This window comes from Diabrotica virgifera, chromosome 9, assembly GCF_917563875.1.
Source record: "Diabrotica virgifera virgifera chromosome 9, PGI_DIABVI_V3a".
Taxonomy (NCBI): domain Eukaryota; kingdom Metazoa; phylum Arthropoda; class Insecta; order Coleoptera; family Chrysomelidae; genus Diabrotica; species Diabrotica virgifera.
The window spans coordinates 56,775,259-56,800,739 of NC_065451.1; the positions used below are offsets into that span (position 1 = coordinate 56,775,259).

General features: G+C 32.2%; 1 protein-coding gene across 1 annotated transcript in view; it reads left to right on the top strand.

The window, feature by feature from the left end:
* LOC114339583 (dynein axonemal heavy chain 1-like) overlaps window positions 1–25,481 on the top strand; it is a 452,416-nt gene that overhangs the window by 386,676 nt on the left and 40,259 nt on the right. Inside the window, exon 14 of the mRNA XM_050660135.1 lies at window positions 22,742–22,844. Coding sequence (XP_050516092.1) covers window positions 22,742–22,844 — 103 coding nt within the window. The remainder of the gene's footprint in view (window positions 1–22,741; window positions 22,845–25,481) is intronic.

The following is a 25,481-nucleotide window of genomic DNA, read 5'->3' on the forward strand; positions in this document are numbered from 1 at the left end:
GTTATTCGCGTTCAAAAATTGCAATTTCTCGATTTTTTGAAAGTTCCACCGCGTTTATCTCGAAAACTATGCATCCTACGAAAAAACTTGTAAGAACATTTTTTGCTTAGAATTAACCAAGAAATACAAAAAAATGTTTTATTTTGCGAAAAATCGATTTTATGTACAACAACTTTTAACTTCTTTTACATCAACTTTTACCCAAAAATTCGTGTTCTACGGGTCAAAATACATAAAAAACTTGGGTAAGTCCATCTAAATAAAGGAGCCGGTAGCATCCCCTCCTGGCCACAGCACTAATTTGTTTATAAACCAAAAAATTAAATTTAAAACATTGCTGAGGCTGCTTAAATAATCCGATTTCAATTCTGTAAAATGCATTAGATAGGTGGAGTACTTCTTTATATGTAAAAAAATTGACAAATCTTTGTATGTTCTAGTTTTTGTTGTGCACGATTTTAGAAAATTTTAATTTTTAAAAAAAGTTTAGATTGCAAAATTATTATGCAAAATCTAGTAAGTCAATTTTAATTAAATTTGGTGTACGATTTTAGCACATTACACAAATTTTCTTAGCGAATTAGGAGGGTTCCAAGTGCAACCTAAGTGATGGAAAATCATTGAATAAAGACAGGCTTGTTTTGCCCCCTTATTTTATATTTATTGCTATTTTGAAGCAAGGGTGATAAATTAAGACATTTTTAGCCAATCGTATCTAATAGTAAATTCAATAGTCTTTATTTTATTCCTTTAGGACTTTTTCCTAAAATGAATAGTTTTTAAGTTATAAGCAAAAAAATTAGACAAAAAAAAACGAAATTTTTTGAAATTTTTAAATATTTAATTTTTTTTATTAATGTTCCGGGCATATTTGAGAAGGAGCATAAATCAATTATTATTAACGAAGTTATCACCTAACTTTATCCGCAAAAATCTGAATGCCACCTCTCACATCCACCTAAAAACAGATCGTTACTGGTCTATTTAATAAATAAATTATTATTATTAGATAATTATTTATTGAAGATCATTTATTTATTAATAGCCCAATAAATGACCGTTTTGGAGTGTAATTTCCGGGGGCAACTCCGAATTGCATGAAAATTTGGATTTAGGTTCTCCTTACCCTCCACTTTAAAGTTGAATTTGTGCCGTTGGTTGCTTTTACTTGGGTGGTGACATTTACCCCTTCTCGGGGGGTGAAAAACGCGTGTTTAAAATAAGGCCGGAAATGGATAAACTGACTTATTTTAAGCACCTTTTGCTCTATAAAGTTTTTTACGTAAGTCAATACTTTTCGAGTTATTCGCGATTTAAAATGTTGATTTTTCGACAAAAAAACTACGTTTTCAGACGGTTTTTCCCAAATAACTCAAAAAGTAAATATTTTATCGAAAAAAATATTTTTAGCAAAAGTGTAGCCTATAAAATAACGAAAAAAATGGTGTACCAGTAAAGTCTACAAATTGAGTAGAAGCAAAGTTGTAGCTCATGAAAAATACGTTCTTATTCGTCTAATTCCAAATCGAATAATTCAACGCGAAATCACCGAAGAAAGAAACGTTTTTCGGAAAAACCTATTAACATTTTTAAAGTATCGAAAAAAAGCTTATTATTTTCACAAAAGTTTACAGCGTCAAAAATAAACGAGTTACACTGAAAAAAAAAGGTGACCACTTTTTTTTGGTAAAAGAAATCGTGAAAACCTCGTTCTTTTTAGCACCGTAAATGAAATTAATCGTTTGGCTTTACCGTCTATTTTAACTGTATGTGTATTGTTTATATGACCTGTAAGTTTGATGGGTTTGAAGTGCTTATTTTTGAAAACATTTGGTTTTATAGTAAAAAGAATTTTCTAAAATTTTTTGAAAAATTTCATTTTTTCAAAATAACTTAAAAAGTATTAGTAATAAGAAAAATCTTAAAGAGTAAAAAAATGTAGGTTATGCTATTATAAATATGCTAGTTTCATTTTGTTTCTCCGCAAGACAAAAATTGGTTAGGATACGGCTGTTCAAAATTTGCATACACTCGTGATTAGTGACCCATTCAAGCTTTCTCAATTATAACCCTTTCAAAAATAAACACTTTAAACCGGTGAGACTGACAGATCATATAAAAAATAGATAGGTAAGTAAATTGTTTGTAAAGCGGTAGCGATTAATTTCATTTTGGGAGCTAAACACGGCGAGATTTTCATGATTTTTTTACAAAAAAAAAAGAGAGCCAACTCTATTTTGAGCGTAACTCGTTAATTTTTAATGCTAAAACTTTTGTTTATACAAAACAATTAAAACAAAACTTTTTATAAACATTTTAAAAAAGTTTAAACTGGGTTTTCCCGAAAAGTGCTTAATTCTTCGGTGATTTCACCTTGAAATATTCGATTTGGAATTAGACGAATAAGAACGTATTTTTCATGAGCTACAACTTTGTTTTTATTTGATTGATAGACTTTACTGATACACCAATTTTTTAGGTTTTTTATAAGCTACAGTTTTGCTAAGAATATTTTTTCGATAAAATATTTACTTTTTGAGGTATTTGCGAAAAACCGTCTAAAAACGTAGTTTTTTTATCGAAAAATCAACAACTTCAATGGCAAATAACTCGAAAATATTGACTTACGTAAAAAACTCTATAGAACAAAAGTTGCTTAAAATCAGTTAATTTATCCATTTCCGGTCTTATCTTGAAAGTATGTTTTTTCACCCCCGAGAAGGGGTGACTGTCACCCCCCAAGTAAAAGCAACCAACGGCACAATTTCAACTTTGAAGTGGAGGGTAAGTAGAACCTAAATCCAAATTTTCATGCAATTCGGAGTTGCCCCTGAAAATTACACGGTATCGCCGAATTTCCCGTTCATTTACTGGGCAGTATACCTTAACTTTTTCTATGATTAATAATGATAGTCTGATTAAAAACATGGATTTTTGGGAAAAAATTATTTTTACAAAAATTTTTTAAACAAATTTGATCGTTTATTAATTAATAAATATCAAATTGCAAATAGACAAATTACATATTTGTATTGTAAAGAAAAATTACATACAAATTAAAAAAAGAAAGTTTAAAATATATTCAGTAGATCCCGAGATATAGAAAATGATAGTAGTTTTAAGTTGCCTTTTTTAGTTTTTGAACTCGTGCATTTGTCGGCTCCCAGATCCCCCTTCACTTACCACGACTAGTCACCAACTGAACAACATTTTTAACAATTTGTGTAAAATACCAAATTTTCAAATATGTAAAATGATTTTTTCTGCGGACAATATTTTTAAAGTTAATCTAAATGTTTATAAACTACAAAATTTTAAAAAATTTTCATTAGTATTTTTGACTATATTAGATAATTTATTTTACCTTTTTTTAGTACATTGTGATAGTATCACGTTTCTACTTTCATTTGATATACGCAGAATTGCCTTTTCTTCATTATTTTCTGTCTTATGTTATTGAAAAATAAAGGTCTCTGGGATAAACAAATAGAATAACTTTTAAACTAGTTAATGGATCGGTCTTAAATTTTGAGGGTTTATTAAGTACCCCAATACACAACTTTGGGCGAAACATTAAAGTTCTAAAGTAGTTTTAGTAAAAGTTATTAACAAAAAACGATTTTCACTTATTTTTCAGTTTGCGTAGCAAAAAATTAACTTTTTAACTTTCAAAAATCGGCATTTTGAAGGAGTTTCAAAGTTCTAAAAAATTAAATTTTGTAGTTTTATGTCAACTGTTTAGCTTTTGAATCGGGTGCAAAAAATCGAAAAAATCGCGATTTTTGCACTAAATTGTTACTAACTAAAAAACAGGCGCGAACTTTAGGCAGGAAACAGGTAGGTTTTCTTGAGGTGTCTACAATGACTAAAAAATTAGTCAGCTACCTGGATCTTTGAGTGTCCCCAACATGGTCTATTTCCAGCTTATTACCCTGGAGTATATAATATTATCTTACCGACGATATAATATTATTTAGAATTCCTAAAAATCAGTCGACAAGAAATATTTAACAAACAATAATTCAGGTTTCATAAAGTTTCAACAGTTTGTAGTGAAAACAAACCAATAGGTAGTAACAGTAACAGATACACTTTATAAACACTATACAAGAAGGCTCTCAGCATGGACTGCTATCAGCATAGTCCAAATAGAGAATACAGAAATCAAATTTACTTTATTAGACCAGGGAAATTAGCACTAAAAGTACCGTAATAAATCAATATTTATGGAAATTCTTCATCTCATTTTTAAATAAGTTAAATTATGTAAATACAAGTTGTAAACTAGGCATAATTTGTTAATTTGGTTTGAAAAAATTAAAAAGAAAAAAATAATATATGTATATAAAAAGAACATATATAATAAAATATTAATAACAAAAAAAATAAAAAAAAATAGAAACAAAACAAATAGAAAAGAAAACTATAAAAAAAACAAGTAATAAAAATAAAAAAATAGGAGTAAAAAAAGTGATTACCACAAATTAAAATATATAATAAAAGAATATAATATAAAAATATGTTGTATCAAAAAAATAATATTGTAGTACTTACGTTATGAAACAAGAAATTTATGGCTATGAATCTGCAATCAATCACTAACAAGTCTGGCTAATTGGCTCTGCCAAAGCTATTTTTCAAAAAAAATCGATATTTAAATAGAGCACCTAGTAGTCCTGTCGCCAGTGGGGGTACAACGGCCTCCTTATTTCAGGTGGACTTACCCAAGTTTTTTTATGTATTTTGACACGTAGAACACGAATTTTTTGGGTAACAGTCGATCCGGATGTCGATAAGATTGTTATAAACAAAGAACTTGAGGAATCACATAACAGCGATTTTTCGCAAAACAAAACATTTTTTGTATTTTTTGGGTCATTTTTTTTTGGCCCTTGGGAGCTATGCCCATTTAGCCAGCACCAAATCCTAAACTAAAAACTATCTAATCCTAACAAGCAGCGAGATTATTACGAAACCAAAACGAGCAAAGATGGGAAAAGGAAAAACACTTTTCACACCCAGGGATCGATCAGGGTGACTAACCACAGAATAGGTAGACCACGGAAGCAAGGGATATTATAACAACCAGGAGAAAAACAAAGGTTATTGAAAGCTAATCCTAATCTAAAGTTTTAATTTACACGACTTGAGAAAACCTAAAAGAATATTAAAAATTGAAATTTTATTTAGAGCCAATAAATTTATGAGATTGTAAGGAGGGAATAGGTTTTCTTGCATCAGCTGAAGGTATAATTTTTTTCTATGTATGTGAAACTTGTTACATGCGAAAAAAATGTGATTTAAATCGCTTGGTATATTACATATTTCACATAAATCAGACTCTATCAGACCAATCTTGAACAAGTGAGACGGGAAACAGGCATGTCCAAATTTTAAACGGCTTATGGTAACTATATAATATCTCGACAAATCTTGATTTTTGTGCCAGTACTGCGTTGGGATCTCTGGATGCAACAGTGTGTAACTTGTCGAGTGGTTTACGCAATATTGTTTCCATCTTAATTTCCAGCTATTCTTTAAATTATATTTACTTATCGAAATGCATTCTTGTAGTCCAATATCATTTAAAATTTCCTCGCCGTTTAGACTACCGTCTTTCGCTAACTCATCTACTTTTTCTTATTTTGGAGACCAATGTGCGCTTTAACCCAAATAAAACTTATATTGAATTGTCTGCTCGTTAGGTCAGATATTAGTATTTTTAAGTCTACTATAAATGGATTACTGCTTACAGAATTTGCATCTAGTTGGCTAGAGAAACTTTTTAGGACTGATAAAGGGTCAGACAGTATGTTTATTTTTTTTATATCATGGTTGTCAGCGTATTGGCATGCTTTTATAATAGCTATAGTTTCAGCGGAAAATATTGATGTCATGAGATTAAGTTTGAATTTTTTTTCAACATTAAGTGCTGGTATATAAAAAGCACAGCCTACTCCATGTGTTTGTTTTGAAGCATCCGTGTACACTTGTATATGGTTAGGGTATCTAGCAGTATAATTCTTAAGGATGCATTTGCTAAGTAGCATATTTTCAGAGTACATCGGAATTTAGATTTTTGAGATCTCTAAGGACTTAAAAAATTCGGGTTTCGGTGGATTTTTAATAATTTTACTAATGTTACAAGTATTTCGAAAAGCTGAGCATAAAATGGGAGACGGCTTTTTTGACCAATACTTTATTGTTAGGTCGAAAGTGTTTAACATAGAAATTTTATGGATCAAATTCGGGTCTTTTATATATATATATATATATATATATATATATATATATATATATATATATATATATGATTTTAGAACAAACTTTTCCGCTAACATTTGTCTTCGGAGATCTAAAGGAGGTTCCAAAGCTTCCGCTCGCAAAGGTTCATTAGGGGTAGAGCACATAGCCCCCAAACACAGTCTCAAAGCAGCGTTTTGTATTACCTCTAGCCGTTTTTAAATGTACAAACTAGCCGATCCATAGAAAAGACACCCATAGTCCAAAACTGACCTGATGAAGGACTTATAGAACATTAAACATGTTTGTGGGTCCGATCCCCACCATGTTTTTCGAACAAGTTTTAGAAAGTTAATTCCTTTGCTAACTGTCGTTTCTATTTTGTTGATAAATGGTTTCCAGTTCAGTTTCTTGTGTAAAATAATGCCGAGATAAGTTACTATATTTGCAATAGGAATGTTCATTTCATTAATGCTGATATTATCTATTTGTGGTGTATTGTGCCTTGTAAAAAACATAACATTTGATTTTTCTGTTGATAGTGAAAAACCAATCGAATTAAATTTTGCTATAAGTGCATTTATGTTTGCTTTCAGATTCTGTGTACATTTTTCGAGATTTTTTTCAGTGTTATATATGACAAAGTCATCAGCAAATTGTATAATGTTATAATTATTAGTTTTTACATGCATTTCTCTAGTATATATGTTAAAAAGAAGAGGAAACATGACGGAGCCCTGTGGTAAACCCACCGAAGCTAAACGGGGGCCTATTAATGAGTTGTTAACCGACCTAACATATATTTCTCTATCCGATACTATTTGGCATAACATATTTCAAATTCTAGGAGGAATTTCTACATTTAATAGTTTTTCCCGCAATATTAATGTATCTACACAATCATAGGCACCTTTAATGTCGAGAAAACCTGCTCCTAAATACTGATTTTTCGAATAACACAACTGAATATCTAGAACCAAGTGGGATACTGCATCTATAGTACCGAAACCTTTTCTGAAACCAAACTGTCGTGCAGGCAATTTTGGGTCATTCTGAACAAAAAATGTTTTTACAAGTTTTTACGTAGGATGCATAGTTTTCGACATAAACGCGGTTGCACTTTCAAAAAATCGAAAAATTGCAATTTTTGAACCCGAATAACTTTTGATTGAAAAATAAAATAGCAATTCTGCTTACCGCATTTGAAAGTTGAAGTCAAATTATATCGGTTTTGATTATTTTCATTGCTTAAAATTAATTTTTTTTTTGTTAAACAAAGCTGTAAACACATAGTGATTGAATGATATTTTCAATGCATTTGTCATTTGAAATCGAACGAGTAGGCGCGCATACATACAATTTCTACGTAGATTACGTACATTAAAACGCATGCATTGGGCAGGGAAAACACTATGTGTTTATAGCTTTGCTTAACAAATAAAAACTTAATTTTTAGCAATGCAAATAATCAAAATCGATAGAATTTGACTTGAACTTTCAAATGCAGCAAGCAGAATTGCTATTTTATTTTTTAGTTAAAAGTTATTCGGGTTCAAAAATTGCACTTTTTCGATTTTCTGAAAGTTCAACCGCGTTTATCTGGAAAACCGGGCATCCTATGAAAAAACTTGTAAGACCATTTTTGCTGAGAATCACCCAAAAAATACAAAAAAATGTTTCGTTTTGCGAAAAATCGCTGTTATGTAATTGCTCAAGTTCTTTATTTATAACAATGTTATCGACATCCGGATCAACTGTTACCCAAAAAATTCGTGTTCTACGGGTCAAAATACATAAAAAAAGAATGTGTGTGTACTTTGTACGCACGTAAGAAGTTATACTTCTATTATATGATTTCTTAAAAATAAATATACTTTAAACAGTTTGTTTTAATTGTTTTTAAACACCAAACTAATTTTGTGCTTACCGCTTTCAAAAAAATAAAAAAAGTATAGGATTGCACTGGACTCGAACTCACGACCTCTCGATCTCTGGTCGAATTAGTCGAGGCATTGAAGCACAAAAAAAGGCCTTACTCTCGATTTTTGGCGCAGTAAGACGGATTTTAATGCAGTTTGGTGCGTTGGATTCGTGACAGTCGTCAGAAAATTTTGTGAACTATTGTAATGAATAAGAAATCTAAAATTGCATTTGTGCATAAGAAAAATTCATTTCAAAAGTGCATTTTGAAATAGGCAATTATTATAAATTTGCAACCCGGTAAATAGTTGGGCAACATCCCGATTAATTATTTTAATTATTTTTAATTATTTTTAATCATTTATAAGTCCATATAATAATAGTCTAAGATGTCAATAACCATTAATAATAAGCAAAAAAATTTCCTTACGTAGGAATTGAACCAAGTACTAACGGGTCCGTAGCTAAATACACATACCGCTAATCTACGCAGACACTTGCTTGACAACGGCGATATTAGGTATAAACAAAACAAATTGGTAAGTAAAAATTGTAAAGAAAATTCATACATACTTAAATGTATTATAAAATTAATATATTCCAAAATTTTAGAAGAAACATTCGTAAATAGGTATTATTAATATCTATTAATGTTACTAAATGAAATATAAATATTTTGATACAATTTGACAATTCACTTTTAACTGCAGTGCCTTAAAATTTTTAAAGCAGCGGTGCTTTAAAGTAGCATTTTTAACGCTCCTATGGAGTGCTATAAATTGTATTTTTAACACGTTTGTAGAAAAATATATTTAAAAACACTAATATATTCTTTCCACACCTTTTCTAGACTGATAAATACATAAATTAAAACATTTAGTAACGAACTCCATACTGCCTGTGTGCGCAGATTACTAAAATTTCATCCTCAATGAAATCGCGCCTTAAGAAGTATAACTTCAAAAAGGCAGTATAACTATTAACTAACCTTTGTTATTTCTCTTCCCACAAATTTTAACACGCAACAACCATACACTACATAACCAAACCGTCAACCGTCCACACCACAGCTGTGCTACAGCTGCCATATTGGATAATTTTTGACATGTCATTTGAACATCCAATCAGAACAAAGTTATAATGCGCATGCGCCGGGATCATAGGTTTTAACATATAAAAATTCACCCTCATATCGCCCGTAAAGAAGTATAACTTCAAAAACTTCGGTAACTCCATCTGAATTAAGGAGGCCGTTGTACCCCCCCTGGCGACAGGACTATAGAGACCTGGTAAATTTTTGCAGTGTGTTCAAGATAATGTCAGAAAAAAAGTCTGTTATAGAAAAATAGGTGGAAATGCATAATTGAATTTCAAAAATGCTTCCAAAAACGCATAAATATTTCAAAATAAGCATATTAAGGACCAGATTTTGATACTTGGAGGGTTTTTAAGGTCGCTGAACACGACTACTGTAACAAAAATATAATAACTTCTGTTGGAGTGGAAGTAAAGAGAAAGATAAACTCAACAGAAGTAAGGAAAAAGAAAATAAACTAAATATATATAAATAATGATAATGAGAAGAGGGCCTCTCAGTTGAGAGGCTGAAGTAATAAAAATACTTGTATGGGGGGATAATGATAGGATGATGAAGTTGAGGAAAGGAGAATTAAAAGGGATAGAAGAAACAGAGGCAAACTGAATAGAGTTGGCTAGCAAGAGATGCAAGAGAACAACTTGTCACTCAAGGAGGGATCCGGCTCGTTTGCATGCCTGTCGAATAGTCTAAGAGCTAGTGAACCCTCCGACTAACGGTCGTCCTGTAAGGCTAAAAATTTTTCTAGTGATAATTCATAGCACACCAAAGCTAAAAACCATGACCTGGCAGGCCTCAGCGGCAGGGCCGCGTTTAGGCCAAATGACGCCGTAGGCAATTCTCTAGTTAGTCCAGAAAGCCACTGCGCATCCGCTGGGAAAAATATTCTAATTCGGATTTTTTGCACAATCTTACTCAAAAAGGACTCCTTTTAACAAATTGGCATGTTGCCAGGACTAAAAGGTGGTCAAAAATTTTTTAAACGTTTTTTTTTTTGTTTTTTTCCTAAAATTATTTTTTTTGCATGGAACAAAGTTTTTTTAGGTTTTTTGGATCATTCCAAACAGAAAAGGTTTTTAGTGATTTTTCTCTAAAAATGATAGTTTTTGACATATAAGCGATTAAAAATTGAAAAATTGCGAAATCGGCCATTTTTAACGCTCAAAAACTATGTGAAAAACTAAAAATTTGAATGTTGCCAAGGTAGGTAGATAATCTTTAAACATCGATTGATGAAATCCCGAAGAGTTTTTTGCAATATAATATTCAAAACTCCTTTGTTTTTAATTTCTAATCACGCGTGCGCGACACTATTTTCCACCGTTGCATGTGTATACAGTATGGTGCAATTGAAAGGAATAAATTCGTTATTTCGTAAACCGGCTACTTTAAGAAAAAAACCCGAAACAGGTCGATTTTTGTTTTTAAGTTATGATATTGTGGCATGTATGGTATACTAGTGACGTCATCCGTCTGGGCGTGATGACGTAATCGATTATTTTTTTAAATCAGAATAGGGGTCGTGTGGTAGCTCATTTGAAAGGTTCTTCAATTCTCTATTCAGTAATGTAAACATTTACATAATTATTTATACAGGATGTCCAAAAAATTTTTATTAAATTAAATTATTTGACAAAAAAGAATTAGAAGGACACCCTGTATAAATAATTATATAAATGTTTATATTACTAAATAGAGAATTGAAGAACCTTTCAAATGAGCTAGCACACGACCCCTATTCTCATTTAAAAAAATCATCGATTACGTCATCACGGCCAGATGGATGACGTCACAAGCATATCATATATGCCATAATATCGTAACTTAAAAATACAAATCGACCTGTTTCGGGATTTTCCCTTAAAGTCGCCGGTTTACGAAATAACGAATTTATTCCTTTTATTTGCACCATACTGTCGGTGGAAAATAGTGTCGCGCACGCTTGATTATCAATTAAAAAACAAAGGAGTTTTGAATATTGTATTGCAAAAAACTCTTCGGGATTTCATCAATCGATGTTTAAAGAATATCTACTTACTTTGACAACATTCAAATTTTAACTTTTTCACATAGTTTTTGAGGGTTCAAAATGGCCGATTTCGCAATTTTTCAATTTTTAATCGCTTATATGTCAAAAACTATCATTTTTAGAGAAAAGTCACTAAAGACCTTTTCTGTTTGGAATGATCCAAAAAATCTAAAAAAACTTTGTTCCATGCAAAAAAAATTATTTTAGGAAAAAAACAAAAAAAAACGTTTAAAAAATGTTTGACCACCTTTTGGCCCTGGCAACATGCAAATTTGTTAAAAGAAGTTCTTTTTGAGTAATATTGTGCAAAAAATCCGAATTAGAATATTTTTCCTAGCGGATGCGCAGTGGCTTTCTGGACTAAGTAGCCGCCCTAGCACATGTATCATTTTTGCGAAAAAAAAATGTAAGCCGAATTTTTTATTTAAATAAGAATGTTAGGTTCTTCAAATAATGTTTGGAAATGTGTTAAAAATATTCTTTATTTTACATCAGGCGTTAGGTTATATATTACTATTATAAGTATGTTTGAGCGTTTTGACCCGTGCCCAATGCATGCGTTTTATTGCCCAATGCATACCCATTTAGTACCCAATGCATGCGTTTGCAGAATTCACTTCTCTCATTCTGCAAACTTTCACATGCGTGCCTTAAACGTGTACTTTTAACACTTGTATCATAAATAACTATTTTAACTTATATTTTTCGTTTTTTGTATAACATTTGTTCATCTCTCGTAATTTTCTCAAAAAGGAGTTGTTTACTTCATTTTTAAAGTAAAATAATTTGGTGCATTTTAGAGACTAAACCTTAAGATTAAAAAAAAAATTATAATTGTAATAAATCCGTTTAAGCTTGAGTAATATCCTCTTAACCTGGTAGTAATTCTGTAAAACTACGAAGTTTTCAAAACTTACATTTTTTGAGATATAATATAATTTGAATTAAATTTTTCAGTTTTTTTTTAATAAAGCGTTTTAGTAAGATGTTTGTAAGCTAAGTTGTGTAAATTTGAGAGTTTTTTAGGTAAAATTGTATTAGTTACACATTTTTAAATCACTTTAAAACAAAATTCATGCAAGTCTCAATTTCCGCTCACACCGTACATATGCCCATAATTTTGTTGTCTTTTTATTATAACGGTAAGATAGCCTTAATGCTTTTCTTTCATTTCCAATTTGCAAAATTTAGATTGATCAATTCGTTAAAAAATTATGGTAAATTAATTTAATCGCGCGCTTCGTAGAACGCTGTAATATTTGCGCCGAATGAAGTGCGCCAATGTTTGTAAGAGGGGCGACTTGAACGTTATAAAAGCTGTAGTTTTAATTTTAGAAAAATCTTTATATAAGGTTCCTTGTGTAAAATTTTATGAATTTTTCAATATCTAAAATATTGTTCAATAGAACATAAATCATAGTATGAATTCACTTTTTAAATACCAGTGATAGGAATGTGTTGCGATAGCGGTAGCCGTTATTTTTTAACTGTTATTTCACTGAAGCTGCTTCACACTGTCTTCATTATTTTCTGTCATTTGTTATTGAAAAACAAAGGTCTCTGGGATAAACAAATAGAATAACTTTTAAACTAATTAATGGATCGGTCTCAAATTTTAAGGGATTTGTTATGTACCCCAATACCCAATTTTGAGTGAAGCACTACAGTTCTATGTTAGTTTTAGTAAAAGTTATTAATAAATAACGATTTTCAGTTATTTTGCAATTTCCGACGCAACAAATTAACTTTGATTTTCAAAAATCATCATTTTGAAGGTTTTTCAATGTTCTAAAAAAATAAATTTTGTAATTTTATGTCAACTATTTAGCTTTTTAATTGAGTGCAAAAATGGAAAAAATCGCGTTGATTGCACAAAATTGTTAATAATTAAAAAACGGACGCGAACTCTAGACAGGAAACATCTAGCTTTCATCATATAGGTATAGGTCAACAGTCAACAATAACTAAAAAAGTAGTCAGCTACCTCGATATTTCAGTGCCCCAGTGACCAGTATATCTGTGCGACGACACGAGCCTTATCTACTTGTAATAATACAGTTTGAAAATCCCAACTCTAACTCGATGTCCTACTGTAGAGGAGTCAAATCTTTAGTTTCTGCAAAATGTGCAATATTGAAGTGTTCAAGGGCCCAACGCCTTTGCCCAGCTGCCGGCGGCCCAATAATCACTAAATTTATGACTTCCGTCCGTTTTGAATGAATAGTGTTAAGATAACAGAATGCTATATTTGTTTTATTCTATTTAGAAATGAATGCCCACTTATATTTCATTGATAGATGAACATTAGGATGCATCGAAAAAGGCGAAAAAAAAAATTTTTTTTGTTGCGATCGAAAAGTAATACCTCACAAAAGTTACCCAATCAAGTGTTAAGTGTTTTGGTAAAATTTTTTTAAAATTGAAAAATATCTTCTGCTCCCCTCCCCAAGACAATTAAAAACTTTGAAAAAATGGTAACACACCAAAAATTTTTTATTTCGAAACGAAAATGTAATAGCTCACAAAAGTTGCCTAACACACTATTTAGTATTTTAATAAAATTGCGTTAAAATAAAAAAATATTTTCTGCCCCCACGGCAACTAAAAATTAGAAAAAATACATTCATATGCGAATTTCTTTTGTAAGGGAAACTTATAGAACTTGAATAAATAAATTTGGTTTAAATTGGAAAATATTTTTTGGTTTCACAAGGCAATTAAAATTTTTACTTAAGAAAAGTATACTAAAACATTCTTTTTATAACAAAATACCCTAACTTATCCGTCTCCCTGACGTCACCCAAGTTTTTTAATACTAAAATAAATATAAAGCAAAGTACAAAATTAGGTATATAAATATAACAAAAAAATATGGTAAAAGCATTCTATTCGAAGATGTCTTCCGATTTAGCATTAAAGTGAGGCATAGTTTTTCTGGAATCAAGTCGAGTTTTTATAAATCCATCCCTCGAATACGCTCCACAAACTGCTAGATAAGCTTGTGTCACAAGCTTGACACATCTTTCTACACATTGTTTGTGGCAGTGATATTTCTCAATGTCAATGTTAAAAGGGTCTAAGATAGGGTTCATAATAAAATCTCGCAGATTGTCACTCGAAAATCTAGATAATATCGGTGGTTCTGTAAGGTGACATTCTTGTTAGTTAATTAACTCAAAGTAGTCGTTTGAATCAAAAATTTTTATAGGAGAGAGTTTGAAGACCCTCACGTTTTGTAATTTAGTCGCTGGCAAACTTGTTTTGATGTCCAAGGGGTAAATCACTTGAATGTCGCAGACATACAAACCACTGAAGCGGTTTTCTAAGTTGTTCTTCTAACAGCCGTATTAAATCACCCTTAACGCCAGTATTTACGACTGTTTCGTCACATGCAATAGCTGGATTTGATACTTTCTGATATACCAGACAGCGGACACTCATCCGAAATATTTGCACCCTGTCTCATGCATAAGTGTTATGTGTTCTTCCACGATTGATTGACCATAAAACTTGGTACTGTTTTTTACTTGAGCTAAAGTTTTGTCTTTGGGTCGGTAACTTTCTTCTTTTACCGTTGTTATCTCAGATTAAATTTGTTTTTGTTTTCCCTATCAATCGAGCTTATTACCAGAGGCACTTTTTGAGATTTGCTACAAAAGACAATAAATCAGAGTGTCACATTTGCATGCTGCAAGATCAAAACGTGTAGTTTTACTTTGTTCTTAAAGCATTGAATTTTATTTTTGTAAAATTCACTGTTTTGCCTGTTCTTAAATGGTTTAATAAGTTTCATATATTTGTCATGATAGGCTTTCAAAAGTTGAATAATTCTTGTATGTTAAATTATTGGAATTAAAGCCTTTTTCCATATTTCCTCCAATTTAATTGCAACCTGTTCGGAAATACCAGAAAATTCTGGCTCTTTCTTGCTGAGTTTTTTATCCTCTTGCAACCACAAAATTTCATCGCTTGTTTGTATGTCGGTAAAACATTTTCAGGTATATTTGGTGGTTGCCCAAAAATGGGGCGGTCCACAGCACATCCTGATTTTTATTCCCCATGGTCCTGGTTAGTTTATCTATTTTAAAAATCTTTAATTTGCAAACAACAATCATAACAAAGTAAGGCATCGCACCAAACATAAGTGAAAATTACACGCACGGACTCCCGAAGCGGAACATTTCAAAGGGGTTGGGGAGACTGAAGAAACAAATAAAACTTTAAATATCGTTTAAATTTGTAATTGACATTTTAAGTTTTCTTTAACCCTTAAACGCCCAACCTTTTTTAGGTTCCATGTACGCCCAAGGGTGGGTAAAAAATGTCCACCTCGAAAATAGCTAATATATTTATTGAGAGTTGTTGAAAATGGATTAAGCTTAAGAATCTTATGCTTAATAAGCACAGCATCTTCTAAAATATTAATATAAACAATTTACAAACCTTACAACAAAATTACAATGTACATCAAAATTAACATACCAGTAATTCAGATTTGTCGATTTTCTCCATATTCTTTCTTTCAGCCTCCTCATTGGCGGACAATTATGTAGATTATGTAATTATACATCGATAATTATATGGATTATCTTCCTACCAACAAGAAATTATATAGAAACCTTTAGTAACCAGTTTTGCCAAGGGTGTACTTTTTATGCCCCTCCATATTTAACTCAAGATGCTGCTCTCATTTTCAAAAATATTGGTAGAACCAAATTAACATTCGATAATGGGCTGTCTTTTTAACAATAAATAATTTAAAAAAAAAATAAACACGTAATAAATATGTTACAAGGGAATACGCATTAGGTGGACATTTTTTACCCACCCTTGGACGTTTAAGGATTAATTGATCTTAAATCGAGTTAGCACATATTTTATTCCAAATAATATAAATTTTAATAAAATTCAAGGTCATTGGGGGGGGCAGAAAATTCGCTTAGAAAACAAATTAAAAATACTAATATGCTGAAAAATAACACTAGCAACTTTTTCACGCTATTAGATATAGCATTTCCAACTTTTATTTTTTCGATGCACCCTAATGAACATACATACTTGTTATTCGATTTTAATTTTTATATACAAATATTTTTTTGTACAGTATTTTCGCCGCGCTCTCACAATTTGCCGCCCTAGGCAACTGCCTATATTGCCTAATGGATAAAGCAGCCCTGCTCAGCGGTGCACGTGTATCTACCAGGTGAATCGAAAAGTGCAAATTTAGGGGGTAAAATAAACTTTCTCCTGTAAGGTTTAAATTTAAGTATGTGTTTGAGTAAGTCATTTAGAAGAAATGTGTACAATGACAGGCGATTCTGAAGAGCATAAGACCTTGCCAGGCGAGGGGAAAGATTATGGGTTTTTCCTAAAATTATTCTTTTTGCATCGAACAAATTTTTTTTAGGTTTTTTGAATCATTTCAAACAAAAAATATCTTTTGTGATTTTTCTCTTAAGTTAATAGTTTTTGTTATATGAGCGATTGAAAATTTTGAAAATTGAGAAATCGGCCATTTTTAACCCTAAATCGGACATTTATCTAAAAATTTCAGTGTTGCCAAGGTAAGTAGATATTCTTTAAACATTGCTTGATGAAATCCCGAAGAGTTTTTTGCAATAAAATATCGAAAACCCCTTTGTTTTTTTAATTGCTAATCAAGAGTGTGCGACACTGTAGTATAAGTGAGGACGTTTGAGTTTGTATAAATTCATTATCTCGAGAATGGGCAAATTTCAAGAGAAATCCTCAGACAGGTCGATTTTTATTTTTAAATTAGGACTTTTTGGCATATATATAATACTAGTAACGTCATTCATCTGGGCGTGATGACGTAATCGATGATTTTTTAAATAAGAGTAGGGATTGTGTGATAGCTCATTTGAAAGGTTATTTAATTCTCTATTCAGTAATATAAACATTAACATAGTTATTTATACAGGGTGTACAAAAATAATTTTTCTTCTATTTGTCAAATTTAATCAAAGTTAATTTAATAAAAAAAAATTTTGTACACCCTGTATAAATAATTATGTTAATGTTTATAGTAGTGAATAGAAAATCCAATAACCTCTCAAATGAGCTATCACACAACCCCTACTCTCATTTAAAAAAATCATCGATTACGTCATCACGCTCAGATGGATGACGTCACTAGTATTATATATATGCCAAAAAGTCCTAATTTAAAAATAAAAATCGACCTGTCTGAGGATTTCTCTTGAAATTTGCCCATTCTCGAGATAATGAATTTATGCAAACTCAAACGTCCTCACTTATACTAGTGTCGCACCTGCTTGATTAGCAATTAAAAAAACAAAGGGCTTTTCGATATTTTATTGCAAAAAACTCTTCCGGATTTCATCAATCAATGTTTAAAGAATATCTACGTATCTTTTCAACATTGAAATTTTTAGATAAATGTCCAATTTAGGATTAAAAATGGCCGATTTCGCAATTTTCATAATTTTCAATCGCTTATATAACAAAAACTATTAACTTAAGAGAAAAATTACTAAAGACGTTTTCTGTTTGGAATGACTCAAAAAACCTAAAAAAAAATTGTTCGATGCAAAAAGAATAATTTTAGCAAAAACCCCTAATCTTTCCCCTCGCCTGGCAAGGTCTTATGCTCTTCAGAATCGCCTGTCATTGTACACATTTCTTCTGAATGACTTACTCAAACACATACTTAAATTTAAACCTTGCAGGAGAAAGTTTATTTTACCCCCTAAATTTGCACATTTCGATTCACCTGGTAGATACACGTGCACCACTGTGGCCTGTCAGGTCATGGTTTTTAGCCTTGGTGTGCTATGAATTATCACTAGAAAAATTTCTAGCCTTACAGGACGACCGTTAGTCGGAGGGTTCACTAGCTCTTAGACTAGAAGAACAGTAGCTCAAAATAGATAATGATGACTAGAAAAGTTAAATATTAAGATGAGAATAATGTACTGAAAATGTATAAAGATGAACAAGTGTTAAAGAGGAATCTTATAGGTATCTTACACTGCTGTCAAATATTAGATAAATGTATTAAATCAGTCAACATGAACATAAAGGAATAATAAAAATAAATGATATAAAAAATAAGTAAATGTTTATTAAAAAATAACTACTAGATGTTTGACAATCTCTGAGTTAAACAATGCATGTAATGTGACTAACATGACAAAAGTTATCGTTAAATATAATATACAATATAGCAACAGTCCTGTTATATGTATGTACAAAAAGATATACCTCTTACTTATATATTATAGGGTACAACTCACAGAAGACTTTTACCAAATGATTATAGTACGCTTGCTACGTACCACTAAATTGAAACCGACAAAGATGAAAATATATAAATAAATAGGCACAAGCCTGACTAAGAGAAAATACAATAATGAATTAATCAAAGTTAATGAATGAAAGCTAAAGTAATGAAGTTAGATAAATATACAACCACTTAAAAGGACCGAATAAATGAAGTAAAGCGAATAGACAATAAAATAGTTGGGAAACAAGCAAGTAATATTACAAAATAAATAACAAACCAATAATAAAGTATAAAACCTAATTTTTTTAGGCTAATCCCGGTGCACAAGAACTTACCGTAGATACCATAGTTTGGGAACTACATACACTAATATTCAAATATATTATATAAAAACAAAGGTAAGCTAAATCTGAAAAAAAAATAATAAGCCTAGTGCATTACCAACAGTCCGAAATATAAAACACAAAATTACTCAAATCACCAAACTGAGTGTTCCCAAACAAACCCATTCCTCAAATGAATAAGCAAAAGTTTCCCAGAAAATGAGCACCAGGATAGTGCCAAACCATGCTTCCTGTCAGCACAGGTGCAGAGACCGAAAATGAAGCTGGAACGCTTCGCTTGCTACCAGGTGACTGACTATGTAGCCGGAATAGGTTCCTCTCAGGTGGGTGAGGGTCTATGATTTCTCATGTTCGTTTTATATTACTTCCCCAAAAGGCTAACACAAATATTTACCCAGTCTTAGTTTCTATGTAAAAGTGTCCGAAAAAAAGTCAAAGGGGAAAAAGAGAACTAGAGAAGTTTTTTAGGATAGATGGTAATGTAAAAAGGCCATTACCTACACACAAAAAAATCTCTCATTATTACTGAACTACTTGACCTTGACAAGAACAGACACATGAGTGTGGAATTTAAATACAGAATAGATATGACATCTTTAAAATAATTATAGGATATTTATGATGCTAGAAGACTTCAAAAAGAATTTTTGACTTAATTATAACCAAAAATGAAGACTATTAGAATTTTCTCTGAATAAATTATCTACAGATATTGGATGTTCAAATTGGATTATTTCCAACATTAATTTAGAAATTGATATGTTTGGTTATGTTAAAAAAATATTAGAAAAGAATATAGAATTTTCATGGACGGAATCTTAAATAAACATCGATTAATCTACATAAAATCCACATTGACTTGAGTCCAACAATGAGAATCCTATATTTCACAAAAACGATATAAGCGGTCATATAAAAACCTGATTATATAAAAAGTAAATAATTACCGGGAAGAAACTCCTAGTGGACTGCCATTTTCCCTGGTTCAAGACACAGTTGGATACTATAATATTATTTTAAAGACTAACTGGGAACTGTAGACACAAATGCTTAATTAATTTATGGAGATATTCTCCGCCATTTTGGGTACTGCTACTTCACTATTCCGGCTCACGAGTCAAGTGACGAGCGAAATGTGCTTCTCCGCCAAGGTAAACGTAAACTCTCAGAACGCGAGGTCATATTCGCCACCAGAGGCGTAGTGTATGTTCCGTACATAGAAAGGTGACGTCACGTAAATATTTAATTACGACAAAATTAGAGAATTTAATTAAGCGACCAAAAGAAAATAATTATAAAAATAATTAAGAAGTTCAAAAATGATTTAGTAACGTATCAGATTGTTAGACTACGCCATCAGAAACGACCTCGGAGTACCTGGTGCCCAGCGTCACATCATCTAAATATGCTACAGTTATCGGCACTAAATTGATGCAAACAGGTTTCTTGGAGGTTTTTAAATCGCTGAAGACGAATACGCTATCATAATTAATCCCCCAAGTACCTAGTGCCCAGTATTATTGATAAGGCAAGTCATTTTCTGAAGTGTCGTATGCTTTCAACATTAAATTCATGTTACTGAAAACGAATATGACATCAGAGCGACACCCGTAGCACCTGGCGTCTAGGGTCACGTCACCTTCTGGAGTTTCGGATGATGTCGGCATTAAATTGATGCAAACAGATTACACGGGATATTCTTGGGGTTGCTGAATACGAATACGCTATCAAAACCGACTCCCGGGGCACCGGGTGTCAAGTGCCACTGCTGAGGCAAGTTATCTTCTCAAGGGTTTTGACACTAAATTCATGTAATCAGATTATTCGAGGGTCTGTTGATGTTGCTGAAAAAATATGCAATCAGAACAACACTTAAAGCACCTGGTCGTCACTGCTCAGAAACGTTATCTTCTGGAATTTCAAATTTTTTGGCATTAAATTGATGCAAAAAGATTCACGGGGGAATTTTAGGGTTGACGAATACGAATACGCCATCAAAATCGACCCCAGGATTACTTGGTGCTCTAGGTCACTGCTAAGGCATCTTCTGGAGTTTAAAGAGTTTTTCTGCACACCGACGGTTGGTTCTGATGGAGTACTATTTTTTAGCAATCTCAAAAACTTTCCAGTTTGCTTCAATTAAGTGGTGAAAAGCTCGAAACTCCAGATGACGTGCCCTAGCAGTGAACCTTGGTACCACGTACTCTGGTGATAGGTTCTGATGGTGTATTCGTCTTCAGTGACCCCAAAGGCTAGCAAGTAACAAAGTCTGGCCCTTAAGATATGGATTTCAGGTGCAAGTCTGATGAGTGGTACGAATCAACTTTTATCCCTATACATAAAAAAGGACACAGTAATTACCGTACCAATGCCCTTATTCCTCATGCATGCAACATCCTGAGGTAGGGTGGAATATCAAAATTACGTGTAAATAATAAACTGTCTGACAGCTTTGAAATCAACAGTGGACTCAAACAGGGTGATGCGTTATCTCCACTACTTTTTAACCTTGTATTAGAGAAAGTCATGAGGTCGGCCGAAATAAAAAGAGAACTGCTATCGGTTCAAGGTCCCAAGTTATTACTAGCTTACGCAGATGACGTTGATTTCGTTGGAGACTCCATCCTATCCACAAAAGCCATTTTCAACAAGGTGGAAGGAGCAACAAGCGAAGTAGGGCTGAGGATTAATGAAGAGAAGACGAAATATATGTGTATAAATAGAACGACACGAAGAGACGGATAGGACAAAATGTGACGGTCAGCACCTTCAATTTCGAAAGGGTACAACGTTTTAAGTATCTGGGGGCCGTAATCACAGGTGACAACGTTGTTACTGAAGATATAAAAAACAGAATCCAATCAGCAAGTCGCTGTCTATTCGCGCTGGATAAGCTAATAAAATCAAAAAATCTTACAAGAAGTTCCAATATCAAAATCTACAAATTCATCGTAAGATCTGTACTAACATATGGATGCGAAACGTGGACCATGACTAAATCAAACGAAGAAAATCTTAGACGTTTTGAACGAAAAATACTTATAAAAATTTTCGGACCTCACCACGATATTAACACAAACCAGTATAGGATCAGAACCAACATCGAATTAGCAGCACTCTACAATGACACCGATATTGTCCAAGAAATTAAATGACAGCGACTAAGATGGGCGGCCACGTGCACAGACTTCATAACGAGAGACTTGTAAGACTGGTATGGGAGGAGATTCCTACATGCAAAAGACCACTCAGACGTCCCAGAATGCGATGGAGAGATAACATTCAAACAGATCTCCGAAAAATGAACATTCCATTTGACCCTAGTTTGATGGCAGACCGATTGGAGGAAAGTTGTACATTTAGCCAAGACATACCCAGGTAGCGCTACGTGATGATGATGATGATGATAAATCAAAATACTGCTAAATACAGTTAATGAACGGCTAAAGAGCTTTCTACTTCCAGTAACTGCATGATGTAATGAAAAAATCCCGCTATGAATGAAGAAGTCGAGGAAAGGTTACCGAAATTACTATAATAGAACACAGGACTTTAATATTTAAATACAGGATTTGTCATGTACAAAGCATCATCGTGATTGTAGTTGTACGCGCTTAAATCTATTTTATATTGTTGGAAGATAATTTGTAAGTGTATATAAATTATAGTAAAATATAAGTCATTCTGTAGACAGTGAATGTAAATAAATTAAAATAAATAAACTAAATAAATTAAGTGCTCAAATTTTTTATAAATTAGAAGCATTGCAATCACTAATTTTAGTAAAGTCATAACAATAGTACTATTGCTATCTAATTATTGATACATACGTTTATTTTCAGCCCTATCGGAGAAGTATTTAGAGCAAGATTACGACAATTTCCGGCCTTAGTCAACAACTGTACGATCGACTGGTTTAGCCCTTGGCCTGATACTGCATTGCAAGTAAGTATTGAGCATACAATTACAAATTATAGTGCTGTCATCAGTCAGAAACGCTTTCTTACCTGTCACCTGTAATTAGTTGGCTTTCACCTTTCTCTTTGTGAAGACAGAGAAATCAACTTAACCACCCACATACACGTGGTAGAGTCATATAATGCTGTGAGGTATATCTTTTTTATTTTCACCCATCGCCAGGGTTTAACATAATACAGGCCAATGTAAGACTTTTGGTCGGCGTTTTAAGGGTTTTAACCTATGTATTTTTGGTGGCTTAGCATGTAGAGCTTGTAAGTATAACCTAATTTTTTATCTTGGTCAACCTTTAAATTTTTTTACTCTTGTCTTCACTAATTATGGTTGTACTTATTTTAGGCTTAGAACACTGATGATGCTCTCTTTAGAGCGAAAACGTTCTGACTTTTAATGTAGCCCTTTATTGGGGTTTTAATAAATATACCTTTTACACAGAAGTCTTTCTTCAATTGTTGTAATTAATGGTATACAGCCAGTTACGGGAAATTTTTCCTTATGGATTTTAAATTATAGATAATGAGATTCAGGTTGGTACTAATACTACTATACTAATACATAGGGCAGTAACTGCAAAAATCATAATATTGAGTTATGAGCATTTTAAGTTTTTGTAAAGTTAATTTTATTTACTGTAATTCCAAAAATTAAGCTGCAAACCTGGTATTTGGCACAATTGTCTTTAATTTTACATATTTTTATATGAATTAAATAGTACGTAAAATTTCCCCCAGGAAATAGGTATTTTAGCACATACGGCCATATGGTTTTAAAAAATATATCAATTTTCGCACATGATACAGTAAAAATTCATATAAAATAACAGTTTTTTTATTGATTGTACTTATTTATTACAAATTTTTAGTGTTAACACTTAATCAAAGTCTTGCATATTATAATCTGTCGCTTATATATTGTCTGTCGGTTATAATTCGCTTTTCTTTTGGGTTAAATCCATCTGCAGTACGACGTTGTATATCAATTTGTTATAGTCTTGTCGCTTATTTCCAGTGTTGCAATCAAATCTCTATGCAGCACTCTATGTTTTGTTGCATTCAAAGGATGTTTCCTTAGTAGATCTTGCTTTCATTTTACGAGCGTGGGTCACATTTTGCACATATTGCCATATAGATCTGGGGTTTTGTTCCAATTTTAGAACCGTAGAGCATCAACTACTGCAGATAATGCCTGATGGTATAAAAAGAAGAATCGATTTTTGACAAAAGCCATAGAGATGTATCTTTCTGGTGCCGAACTTAAAATTTTTTGCAAACGCTGCTATATAGCAATAAAAAATAGATTTTTTTTCCTATTAGACTGCATTCAAAGGTCATTTCATGAAAAAATTGCAGATATTGCCATATGGTTTTCAAGGTGCGATATTCTCTCAAACATGGGCACATAGAGAACCATAGATAATTATAGAGGGTCTACTTCAAAATCCCGACAGCCAAAATCCCGACAGCCTCAATCCTGACGGCCAAAATCCCGACACGCCAGAATCCCGACAGGCCAAAATCCCGACAGGCCAGACGTCCGACAGGTTTGATAAGTTTATTTTTAACATATTACTTTTTAACATTTATTTCTTGTTTTTTGTTTATGGCCATCTGCTTTTTATTTTTTGTTACTAAACGAAAGTATTTTGTATTAAAAGTATTAAACAAAAGTCGGAATTTTTACTTATGCGAGAATTGTTGCATGTCGGGATTTTGGCCTGTCGGGATTCTGGCGTGTCGGGATTCTGGCGTGTCGGCGTTTTGGCCGTCGGGATTTTGGCTGTCGGGATTTTGGCTGTCGGGATTTTGGGCGGCACCGAATTATGGAAGACTTCAGCTAAAAGATTACAAATTAAAACAAGGACAATTAAGCGGTAAATTCTAAGCTGGTATGGCATTGTGTGGGTGCCCTAAATAAATTAGAAGACTGTAGCAAGGTTACATACCCCACCTTTACACTAACAGAGATATGGCTCCACACTGATAGCCCAGGTACCGGGGCTTGGGGTCATAAGCTCAATAAAAAAGCAGATAAAAAGGCTCGTCAATGCCATTCGTTGGACCGGAACCCTTCTGCGGCATTGCAAAAGTAGTAACAAGAATGGCTATAAAAAAATTACACTTTTATAAAAAAAACTTTTTTATAATAAAACGTTTTTATTATTTATAGAAGTAGTCCAGAAAGCCACTGCGCATCCGCTAGGAAAAATATTCTAATTCGGATTTTTTGCACAATCTTACTCAAAAAGGACTCCTTTTAACAAATTTGCATGTTGCCCAAAAGGTGGTCAAAAATTTTTTAAACGTTTTTTTTTGTTTTTATCCTAAAATTATTATTTTTGCATGGAAAAACGTTGTTTTAGGTTTTTTGGATCATTCCAAACAGAAAAGGTCTTTAGTGACTTTTCTCTAAAAATGACAGTTTTTGACATATAAGCGATTAAAATTGAAAAATTGCGAAATCGGCCATTTTTAACCCTCAAAAACTATGTGAAAAACTGAAAATTTGAATGTTGCCAAGGTAGGTAGATATTCTTTAAACATCGATTGATGAAATCACGAAGAGTTTTTTGCAATACAATATTTAAAACTCCTTTGTTTTTTAATT